General features: G+C 39.0%; 1 protein-coding gene across 4 annotated transcripts in view; it reads right to left on the bottom strand.

Moving 5' to 3' along the window:
- LOC131356740 (carcinoembryonic antigen-related cell adhesion molecule 5-like) overlaps positions 1 to 11,325 on the bottom strand; it is a 46,232-nt gene extending 34,907 nt beyond the window's left edge. The window contains exons 1-5 of one of the 4 annotated variants that reach the window (XM_058395930.1): positions 11,214 to 11,304; positions 7,191 to 7,226; positions 6,584 to 6,862; positions 4,824 to 5,117; positions 3,280 to 3,564 (exon numbers count right to left, since the gene is read on the bottom strand). In XM_058395930.1, the coding sequence (XP_058251913.1) occupies positions 3,280 to 3,564; positions 4,824 to 5,117; positions 6,584 to 6,862; positions 7,191 to 7,226; positions 11,214 to 11,244 (925 nt within the window). In that variant the 5' untranslated portion in view covers positions 11,245 to 11,304. Of the gene's footprint in view, positions 1 to 3,279; positions 3,565 to 4,823; positions 5,118 to 6,583; positions 6,863 to 7,190; positions 7,227 to 11,213 lie in introns of all 4 variants that reach the window. The other 3 variants (XM_058395924.1, XM_058395925.1, XM_058395926.1) reach the window with 3 other exon arrangements.
- Between the last annotated feature and the right edge of the window lie 1,126 nt (positions 11,326 to 12,451).

The raw sequence follows: 12,451 nt of genomic DNA on the forward strand, positions 1-12,451 counted from the left end.
TTGGGATATCCACTGAAGGGCAGCTTTGGGGGCTATGGAGGTCGATCCCAGGGCTAGTTCCATAGGTCTAGTGACTGGAAGGCCACGTAGACAGGCCCGTAGACATTAGCTGCTCCACTGGTCGATGCTCCCTTCGCTCCACCGGATGTTTGGTTGGTGAAGAGCCAGCCAGGGGCGTCCCAGCACGATATCCACCCGAGAATCCTCCAGCACCAGGAATGGCAAGGTCTCTTCATGCAGCACCCCGATACGGAGAATGAGTTCGGGCGAGATCCACTTCACCAGTCCCTGACCCAGCGGCTTTCCTTGGATAATGGTGATCTGGTAATGCCTGGGACTCGGCTGTCGGGGTATATGGCAGGCCACCAGAACCTGGGAGGAGATAAAGTTTCCCGAGTCGAAAAGTACTTGCACTGTACTAAGGGCGATAAGGGCGAGAATCAGAAATCAGGGCAGCCTCATGGTACCGGGGGTTAAACATTAAGGAGTTCATTTGGATAGTACTCACCGCTGGGCGATGGGACCGGACCGGAGACAGGTAGGGATGGAATGCCCGGCCTCCCCGCAGTAGAGGCAGAGTCCACGCAGAACACGGCGTTGCCGTTCGCTGGTGGAGAGGTGGTATTCGTCCATCTGCATAGGCTCCGATGCGGGAATGTCCTCTTGGGGTGAGGTGTCAGACATATAGCGTCCCTCAGCACTGACCGCGGTGAGATGTCGTGCCACACTCTGTGCCTTCAGCATGAAGGCTTCAAGGCTGGCGGAGTCATCATAAATGGCCATCTGCCGTCGGACCTCGGGCCGTAAGCCTCGCCGGTAAGCCGCGAGTAGCGCCGTGTCGTTCCACCCACTAGACGCCGCGAGCGAGCGGAAACGTAGCGTATACTCCCGGACAGTCCTCTTGTCCTGTCGCAGGGAAAACAGCTCGTTGTGGACCGAAGCGGCGGACGCGCTCGCGCCGAAGACTGCCTTGAATTGCGACTTGAAGCTGTCCAGGGAGGCAAGGGTGGAACTCTCAGATGTCCATAACGCCTCCGCCCAGCGTCGAGCCTCCCCTGAAAGTAAGGAGAGCATAAACGCAATCTTTGCACCGTCAGTGGAGAACTGCTGAGGGACCACCTCGAAATAGAGCTGACACTGCATAAGGAATCCGGCAGACTCCGATGCTTCCCCTGAATATAACGCCGGTTTGGCCACGGGACAAGCCGGAGGAGCCGCAGCGGCCTGTATGGTCTCCTGCAGCGAGATGGCCAATTCCCTGAAAGGGTTGGGAGCAGGTGGCGTTCCAGCTTGTGGTGGCTGCGGGTCCGGTGGGGAAGGTGCGCCGGCGTGTGGGACTGACATTCTCCAGGTAAGTGGCCACTGCTTTCTTACAGTTTGGGGCGAGTATTCTGTCTTAGTTAGCTGGGGAAGGAACCAGACGGGTCAGGTATGCACTCAAAGGGAGATTTATTTGTGGCCAGAACACAAAAACGTCCTTGAAGGCAAAGGAATCAACTCAGGAAATCACGTCTAATACCAAAACTTAGACAAGCAGGAAAAAAGGCTGGCATCAAGCATAACGTGACACTCGAAAACAGACGCTAATACTCGCCGCTGATTCTGGCGAGTTTGGCCTTAAAATACAAATTCTGGCTAATTGCCAGCAGGTGCGGCGGCGGCATTCAGGTGACTAGGGCGTAGTGACATCACAGAGTCCCGCAGATCCGTGACAACTGGATCATGAATTATTTTATACTATAAATATATTTACAGGTATTTTGCTTGCAGGATTAACAGGATGTCACAGAGTGTAACATCACGGCCTCAGTTCATGGCTGCAACAGACTCCAACTTCCATTAACCATCAACACTCCCACATTCTCAGTCCACAGACTTTTTTGTGTAGCTGTTTCTTATTCAGTGTGTATTTTTATCTTTAATTTTTATTTAAAATGCCCTGTTTGCATTCAACCCTTGTGAGTCTGCTTTGAGGCACAGGAATTATGAGCAGAGATATTATAGAAATATTTTATCTTTCACAGTTATCTGCTACTAGTACTACAGTTTATTGTAATTTTTATAAAAAAAAAAAAAAAACTGAAAAAATTACAACTAATTTTAGAGAGGGGAACATTAAGCCTCCTCACCACCAGATGTCACTGTCACCTGAGTATTAGTCTGGCTCTATCACACTGTCTGCATGTCATGCTCTTATTGGTAAGTAAATTATTCCAGCACATGGTCTTATACATGATGCTTGTACAGTGCTTTAGGGTGTTCTTTAGGTGTAAATAGACATTTCTGTATCTGTATTTTGAATTTGAACATGAAGTTTTCATATTCCTGTCTTCTCAAAAAAAAAAGAAAAAGAACACTCCTATTTATATCTGTATCTGTTTAGAAGACATTTCCTGTTCACTCTGTATAATGTAACTGTACTTGGTTACATCCACAATGTTCACCTGCTCTGACTTTTAAAATAAAATCCTCCTGCACAAAGATCCTCAACCATCTCCTGAGTCCTGTATGTTACCCAGGAGAATTACCTAATGACAAGAGGTGGAGACATCACAAAATACAGGGGGACACAAGGAAAATCATGACAATAATCCTCTATGAACAATTTAATTACCTTATACATATGAATAAATAAATGCTGCATTAATCTGATCTTACTTTCACAAACACTAGATCAGAGAATCAAGGATGAAACTGAAAACAGGTGAGTATAATCCAGATACATAAGAACAACAACCAATGACAGGACAGGGGCGGAGACAAGACATGTATGAGAAAATGACAAAACCAACAGAACAAAGAAAACAAAAACACAACAGAAACAGATCAAAATATATCTGCAGGGTTGCTCTCTAATGGTCTGGTGGGGACGTGTCCCCAATATCTGTGACTATAAGTCTTTTCCTCCCAAGTCTCTCATTTTAATCGCTTTTTTAAAAATAAATAAATATAAAAAAAACACAGCTTGTCATGTTACAGCAAAACTGCAAAACATAAACTCCTCCATCCTGAAGACTTTTATATGTCAGAAAACATAAACTTATAGCTTTACCTCTATACTTTATTTTGTTAAATAAAATGTTTTTAAACTTTTGTATTGGATCTCAACATCCACACATGAGAAATACTTTTAAACATACAGTATGTAGTTCCAGATTATTATATTATTTATAACAATAAAAAGAAATCACACAGAATTAGAGTATAATTAAGCAACATTTATTTCTTAACCCTTCTAACAAACCTGTGATCAAAGTAGAGGAAAAAGTCATGACATACCTCTCACTGTAATCTTGATAGGATCACTGAACTCTGTGTAGTAGTAGTAGTAGTTGTAGTTTATCCTGTTTGCCCAACACTTGTACTCTATTTCTCCTGCATTATTGACTGTCAATTCAAGTGTTTTCACTTGTTCACTGTTCAGATTCAGTAACTGATTATTTTTGTACCAGTAAATCCTCCATCCAGTCCCCTGCTGCAGCTCACAGCTCAGAGTGACGGTGTCTCCAGTGTAGACGGAGCTCTGAGGATTCACTCTCACAGTCGGTTTGGGTTTTCCTGTTTCTATGAAATGAAAAATTATTTGTACAGAAAATTAACAGCTGTGAAAATAATTTGCACAAATTTCCAACAGTTTCCAAATGAAATGAAAAATTATTATTAAGATTACAGCATGAAGCAGGTTTTGTACCATTTCATGTTTTTTAATTAAACTAAATTAAACACTTTGTTTTTAACCTTTAACACTTCATAACAATTTGTGGAGATTCTATTCAATATAGTATGTTGTGTTTAGACTGTAATGAAGTGAAGATAATCTCTTACATGTCTCTGGTTTCAGATTTACTGTATACTGTGTATTTTTGTCTTCTTTTAAGATTAAGAAATAAAACACTAACACTGTTGTAGAAAAATAGTGAGTGATGTGCCTGTGTTAAAAAGCTGAGTTACTGTTTCCACCCTGAAGTACAGGTTATTTTCCTATAACAGCATGTGTCAATGATTACAATATAATTCATTAATGAATGACACTCTGTACTTTTCATCCATATCTAGGTACATTTACTGTTGTGGAATGTCTACAAAACAAGTTAGTTCCTGTTCTTGTCACATTATGGGGCTGGAGGCAGATACAAGTGTAGAAGTTCATTTATTTACACAGAAAAAAAGAAACTATAAAACTGTGACACAGAAATGAATCAAAAACAAACTCTAGCTCAAGGCTGAGGCAGAATAAACACACAGGGACAACAACAGCTGCAAGACAAAGACATGGAGGAACAAATGGACTTAAATACACAGAAAAATCAAGAGTGAAACTGAAAACATGTGAGTATAATCCAGATACATTAGAACAACAACCAATGACAGGACAGGGGCGGAGACAAGACATGAACAAAACCCCACATGGTAGCGTAAAGAATAAGACAAGATATATGTGCCGTGTTGTCTTCTGGTGGTCTGGTGGGGACGTGTCCCAAATATCTGTGAATGTTCTTACTTACATTATAAGTCATTTTCACATCAGTCACTCTTTCTACAGATGTTTTCTCACCAAACTCTATTTTTAATCACTCTTTTAATTAATAAATATAAAAAATGTAGTTTATGTTACAGCAAAACCACATGAACCACCTGTCCTGATTTGTACATGTCAGAATACATAAAGTTATAGTGTGTGTGTTTATAATAATAATTATAATAATAATTTCCCAATTATTTTTAACATTTCAGAATACCAATAAGTTGCTATATAATTAAGCTTACCCCTCTTACCCCTTCTAACAAACCTGTGATGAAAAGAGGAGAAAATCATGACATACCTCTCACTGTAATCTTGACAGGATCACTGTACTCTGTGTCGTAGTAGTCGTAGTAGTGATCATTATAGTAGTAATAGTTTCTCCTGCGTGCTCGACACTTGTACTCTGTTTCTCCTGCATTATCAACTGTCACTTTAAGTGTGTTCTCTTCTTCACTGTACAGATTCTGGGACTGATTATTTTTGTACCACTGAAACTCCCATCCAGTCGACTGCAGCTCACAGCTCAGAGTGACGGTGTCTCCAGTGTAGACGGAGCTCTGAGGATTCACTCTCACAGTCGGTTTGGGTTTTACTGTTGGTATGAAATGATGAAGGAGTCAGAGCTGCTTTTCACTTTACACCATAAGCAGTAGATTCACTGTGTCTAACAGATGCTTTGTGTCTAAAACAAACATTTATATATAACATTTCATACAAGATGTTACAGTTGGATGTTTTCTTACACGGCTGGTATTCAGTTTATTTTCTATGTTACAGAATTCATAATTAGATTGAAGTATAGAAACACTGTATTTACTGATTTTAGATTGTTATTTTATGGATCCTGTACAAATCCTTCACCAACATCTGAACATGTCTGAATTTTCTTAAAAATGAACAAAAACATGTCTTCATACTGTAAAGCCTTGATAGAGAACGTTTTTATTTGCCTTAAAGACACAGAAGAGACACACAGCTGAGAGTTTGTTATTTATCTCCCTTTAGAGGGTCACTACACAAGACAGCTCAAATATTGGAAGGTTTATTGTTCAATCTGACTTGTTTTTTTTTTACATGTATTTCTATAAATATGCTAGTTAATGAACATATGTGAGGCTGAATAGAAAGATTCATTTGAAGTTTTTACAAATGGATTCCAGAAAACAGCCAAACATGATCAACTATCAGGTTGTGACAAAGAAATTCTTTTTTTTTTCTTCGAGTAATGTGCTTTGACATTTCTCATTTCTAAAAGAATACTTTCTAGTCTTGCCTTGTTGTGTACAGAGCCATTTCATCAAACACAGCAGAAAAAGACAGGTCTGAAGACATCTAGAATCTCTCCAGCTAAGTCTGCTTTTTAAATATTTGATACAAATTTTGGACAGTTACATAGAAACAGACATAGCCCTAATGAATTCAGTTTGTAGTCAGATAACGGTGATCAAAATGTTTGTGATGTTCCTGTGCATCAGTTCCTCATTAAAACAGGGAGGAGTGCTCACACATTTTATACAGATGACAGCAGATTCAGTTATAAAATATTTAAATGACTGAATACAGACATTACTAACTAGAAATATAGCCAACAGAACAGAAGTGAATCAGGGATTATTTCCCCAGCAGTGTTTGTGTGAACAGACATCAGTCAAGTGAAGAGAAGATAATGAGACTCGTATTTAAATGCTGTGAGGGATTTCTACCTCAGGTGATGAGACAGAGACTGATGTGGATGATGCTGATGCCTCAAATTATCTTATAATAAATCAGATAATGACAGAACCAACACAAGGTGAGATTTACTGCCTTCTTTCTTAATGTTCACTGTGTTCCATTAATCAGACTGACTCACCACAATTATACTGCAAACTTACTATAAAACCCAGATGCTACTGAAAAGAGACATGATGATTCTTGTGAAAGAAATTGGTGTCTACTAGACAGGGAAGTGAAAGTCAACATTAAAGAAACAGGGACTCAGTTACTGACAGCTCAAAATCTGAACCCTAAAAAATAATGTTAACATTAAATAAGAAATAAAAACACCCACAGACTCACCTGATACAGTCAGTGTAACAGAACCACTGATCTGAGAGTATCTTCCGTGTCCTGTGCAGGTGTAGGTACCACTGTCAGAGTCTTCAACAGACCAGATTATGAACTCCTGCATTGCGTAGGCTCTCTTACTTCCATCTATATAGAGTCCGTAATTATTTTTCATCCAGCTGTACGTCCACTGAGTGTCTCCTCCTCCCTGTATGTCACATCTGAGAGTAACAGTCTCTCCAATGAACACATGTGTATCAGGCTTTATGGACACCACAGCTTTAGGACTCCCTATAAAACATTCTGTTGTTAATAAACCTTACATAAAGTCATTCCCAAGTCTACACTACTAATATCATGTTTAGAGTGAGTATGAGTACATGTTTTTGTTACTTGTTGATACTGATATGTGTAACCTGCTTAATATTAAAAAATCAGGGGCATCATGGAGCATTTTATTTAACACTAGTTATGTCAGTTACTCTCTTCTGCTGCTGTCATTAAACTTATTTATATTTAATATATTAAAGTGTAAATTAATACATTGTGCACAACCTTCTCAGCATCAAAACAAATCAAATCTGCAGACAATATAAAGTATAAACTATATATAAATCACCTTGAGCCTGGGACACTGGTATAAGTGAAATCAGCACTGAAAAGGGAACAGAAACAGAACATGATGTAAATATGGAAAATATTCAGTCTATTAAAGAAAACAGAACATTTTAGACACACAGAACCCACAAGATTAAATCTTATACAGGAAATCTAAACTACCTTCTGTAAGAAATACATTTTAACTCTTTAAATAATAAATAAACAAAAACAACAATGATTTAGAAAAACGTCACTATTCTGCTCATGAAGGTGTTTGTTTTATTTTATTGCACAAAGCAACTAAATATGCACCAATTCTTATTATTATTAACTGTAATAATCTTAGATCTTAAAGAGAGAGAGAGAGAGAGAGAGAGAGAGAGAGAGAGAGAGGAAGGAAGTATCTCACTTCTATTTTTGAGTGATTTTCTTACATTTTTTTGCAGTGTGGAAAGAGAGAATAGAGAAGTGTGATCAGACTGGTGGAGGTTTTATTTTCATGAAGATAAAGCAGTGGTTCACTTAATAAAATTGATAAAAGAGACAGGGTTTAATTTCTTTACTTTTTAATTCTTCATTGTTCAGGCTGTTTTGTGTGAAAAGTTTAATTTCATTAAAGGTCTGTACACTTTTATTGGAGTAAGAGATTCTGGTCCATTTTCTCATTTAGAAGTGGTTCCACTCCCCTGTTTGTCTCCTCTTTTGGTACAGTCCTGCCCACCTGAACTGCACCATGAAGGAGACATTTCCTAATACATAATCTGTAATATTGTATTTCCTATAATTAATTATAATATAGTATTTAATCCTTTGTAGCACTGCAGTTGAAACTAATAGCATCATTTATTTACTTTTTTAAAACTCAGTTAATTACAAGTTAATTTAGTTCTTAAACCTTAAATCTTAAACCTGCACTGCAATGGTAATGGTTCACTATGAGCATGTCTAAGCGGCTGATGGAAAAAAAAGCATGCCTTGTCTGATGAAGCACAGTTTCTCTTCCATGATGTAGATGATCAGAATTTAGTGACAACAGCATGTATCCATGACACCAACCTGTCTTATGTGAACAGTTCAGGCTCCTGCTGGTGTTTTCTTTTACTCAATTCATCCTCTAATACCAGTCAAGCATTGTTTGAAGTGTGGTCCATTTATGGACAAATTTTACCAACTTATAATGGCTAATTCAACTAACATAATGACAGCATTATACTGTACCATATAACAAAGCACAAAGTTCTCTCAAAGTGCCATGAATAAGACTGTGAGTTTAGGATATTTCGGTGACCTCCTCAGTTACCAGACCTGAATCTGATCACAACCTTTGGGATGTGGAACAATCCAAAATTTACAGCATGAATGTGGATGGGTTTGGGGACATTACAGTAATTGTATACTAATAGAATAATATACCCTGTAATAGAAATAGGATAATGTTCAAGTGATAAATAGTGTTCCTAATAATTTGGCTAGTAGCTATGTTCTGAATTCTTTTCATGCTGAATATTCATTTTGTCTCCAACTGACTCCGCTGTGGTCAGATTCCTTAACCAAATTTCAAGCTCATAGTTTATGAGTTCATGCTGATGAAGTGGACTGTGTGTAAGAAGTTCAGTCACTGGATGAAAGGTCAGATCTCACCAATCTGCTGAAAAAGACTGAAGCTTGATGCCTGTAAACTCTGCTGATTTGTCCAGTTGGCATCGTTCTCATTTCATCTCAAGCATTTCCTGCTAGCAATGCACAATTCATGTGCTCCTTGCTAAACCAGTCAACCAGGGGTCATTTAGCGAGTTATACACCACTCTCATGCATGAGGCCAATAGACTGGAGTCATTGCAGGACATTTTCAAATTTACCTCTCCACCCAAGATTGCCTGTAGTTTAGCTGAGGTCAGTACACTTAGTCAGTCTCACAGTGACTGTTCTCACAGTCTCACAGTGTACAGTTCATCCAAATTACAGCCGCGTTTTCTCACCAGGTCAGGAACATATGATGATATAATCCAAAATTTATCATTCCTTTAACGGCTACCTCAAGTTTAAAATAGATTACCAACTTGCTATTTACTTAAAAGGCTCAAAATGGTTTAGCTCCCATGTATCTAACCAGTCTTCTGAAGTGCTACAATCCATCATGCTCTCTAAGATCACAAAACTCTGGATTTCTGGCAGTTCCCAGAATACCAAAGTCCACTAAAGGTGGTAGAGCGTTTTCATATTTAGCTCCTAAACTTTGGAATAGCCTTCCTGAGAGTGTTCAGGGCTCAGACACAGTCTCCCAGTTCAAACGTAGATTAAAGACATATCTCTCTAGCCAGGCATGCACATAATTCATCCCATAACCTTGTGCTCCAGTACATCTGATCAAATGCACATCATCATCTAGTGCTTGATAATATTATAGACAGCAGCTACGCTAATTCCTCTCCACTTGCTGCTCTTTTTCTACCCATCCCGAGGCATTTAGCGATTGTGCCACCTCCAGTTGTGTTCCGCTTCATGAAGATGCGACTTGAATTAGCCAAGCCCATGAGGACTTAGAGGATAACAACTTCTTAATCAAAACAAAAAATAACACACTACATATGCTGTGTCTCGATCATTGAGCATTTCAAAGCTCTGGCATGGAGGAGTTGGTGTTAAATCTATAATGAACTCCCAAAGACATATCAACTTATTGCCATAGTTTCCTCAGGCTTGATTATTAGGGATAAATACAAATAAATGTAAATATAAATCTAATATTAAATCTTGAACTTTTTGTTGTACATTTCTTATACTCAGTAAAGTTGCTTTGAAATGATTTCCATTGTTAAAAGCACTATGCAAATAAAATGTAACTGATTCGGATAGACCACAACAGCAGGTGATCACTCCTGTCAGATGAGAAAAGGAATCCAAGCCCAGAGTGGACACAAGCTCACCCAAACTGACCATTTGAAAACTGGACATCTGGTCTAACGCATCTTGATGTTTACTGGATGATGCAGGAGGTAGGTTTAGAATTTTGCATCAACAAATTGAATGCATGCAATGTGCAAATAGCTTGAAAAGACAGTTATTACTTTAACACATCCAGTTTCACAACTCCTCCCGTTCTTCACTGCTGATCACACAGCTCAGAATTAAAAAAAGAACCTAAACCACAAATGACAAATTGTCTCTGTTCTCAGTTCTCTAAAACTGTCACTGTGCTCTGTGTGTGTCAGTGTACAAGGCTAATGAGAAGGGTTTATTTCTGCATAATTATTTGATAGATTTGATACAGTAAGTAAATAAGTAAATAAAACTAGACAATAGTTGTGTTGGTGTTATTGTGTATCAGAATGAACTTATTGCACTAAGATGCTTGCAGAACAGACCATAATAGTAACAAAAATGTTACTGTAGGTTGTGAGAGAGTTTCTCTGTTTTTCAGTTTGGACAACTTTTGGTTTAAAAGAGTTAACAATGTTTAGTTAAATTTACCAACATTATCAACAGTTAAAAAGCTAGTTATTGTTTTCACACGTCCATCTTCACCCCCCCCCCTTTTTTCACACATCCGTTTCTTCGCAGCTGAATTTGCTCTCTGCACACAGGCCTCTAACACTTTCCCTGCTCTTTGTGTATTAATGTGTATTAGAGTGAACTTGCTGTACTGAGATGTTTCCCTGCACAGACCATAATAGTAACAAAAATAGAAATGTAGGTTATAAGGCATTTACTTAGAATTTCTAGTTAATGTTGACATGAATTTGTTAAAACCTTTCTGTATACAGGAAACACCACCAGAAGACGACCCCCAGGTACAGATTCCAACAATACAGACTAATTTACTCTCATTAGCTATCATAGTTACTGAGAGAAGTTACACATGAAACTAAACCCTTCTCATAACAGATATGGAGACACTGATCCACCTGAACAGTCATGCTGAAGTACACACAATGTCCTAATCACACAATAAGATCATCACTCAGGACATTCAGACTGCAGATGAACAACTTTATACCCCACCACTCACTCTAATGAAGACACAAAGAGAACATTTACTCACAGAGTATCACAGAGAGTGGACTGAGCTCCATCCTGTCCTCTAATGACTGACTGACTGACAGAGCAGTGGTGTGAGTTAAAGTCTTACCACTTCCTGTTTGCTGATAGACTGAGCGTACAGAGAGAGAGAGAGAGAGAGAGAGAGAGAGAGAGAGAGAGAATGAACATATGTACACTGATCAGTCACAACACTAAAACCACCTGCCTAATACTGTGTATGTCCCCCTTGTACCACCAGAACAGCTCTGATCCCTCAATACATGACATAATGTCATAGCATAATGTTCATATTGTTGTTATTGTGTATTGTACAAGTTGTTTGATGTTTTGGCAAATTGATCCTGAAACTTTCATAAACTGAATCGAAAGAAGCAACCAGTCAATGCCATCCTCCTATGAAAATGTGCAAGTAGTATTACCGTATATGGCCGTCCCTCGCGCATGCGCAGTTCAGATCAGACGGCGGTTCCCCTCCATGCTCGAGTCTCCTGCTTGTAGTCCATGTGATGTTCTGCTCTTGTCAGGACCGTGTTACAGCAAGACAAAAGTCACAACTCATCCAGATAGTTGAAGACACTTAAGGTAAGATCAACTAAGTTCCGATTATAAATGTACTTAGTGTTAGCTTTATATTGTAGACTTCAGGAAGAAAGTATGTCCGGGGGCGGGGCTAGGGGGAAACAGATCCCCAAACAGAGTTGGACACAACACCGGCATTACTTTTGAAAACTGCCACAGCAGAAGAAAATCCTCACAACTGTAACGTTAGCAGAAGAGACTGAACAAGCTTTGTCTAAATAACTAAGCGCTAGGCAACTAACACGTCGAGCTAGCATTAGGGCTAATGTTAGCTAGCTACAAATGTTGGTGCCAGGTTAGCTAGCTAGCACGTTAGCCGTCCTACATGACGGTCATGTTAAATCAAGCAGAAACGAGCTAACGGCACCGATACAGTTGGGAATATTTTCTTCTGCTATGGCAGTTTTCTAAAGTAATGCCCGGTTAGCTCCTAACGCTAACTCTGACTGAAACCAGCGTTTAGCTAACGGTAGCTAGTTACCATGATGGGACAAAGCTAGCTGTTGGATAGATGTGTATCTGCTGCCTTTATATTGTTTATACAGTTTATGTATTTTGTTTACATTTTTATAAAATCACTTTTGTAATTGAAGTTAAGCTGTGTTTGTTATTTATACCTTTATAGATTGTTTTGTTTGTTGTATGTTGCGGGACTTTTAT

Source organism: Hemibagrus wyckioides, linkage group LG07, assembly GCF_019097595.1.
Source record: "Hemibagrus wyckioides isolate EC202008001 linkage group LG07, SWU_Hwy_1.0, whole genome shotgun sequence".
Taxonomy (NCBI): Eukaryota; Metazoa; Chordata; class Actinopteri; order Siluriformes; family Bagridae; genus Hemibagrus; species Hemibagrus wyckioides.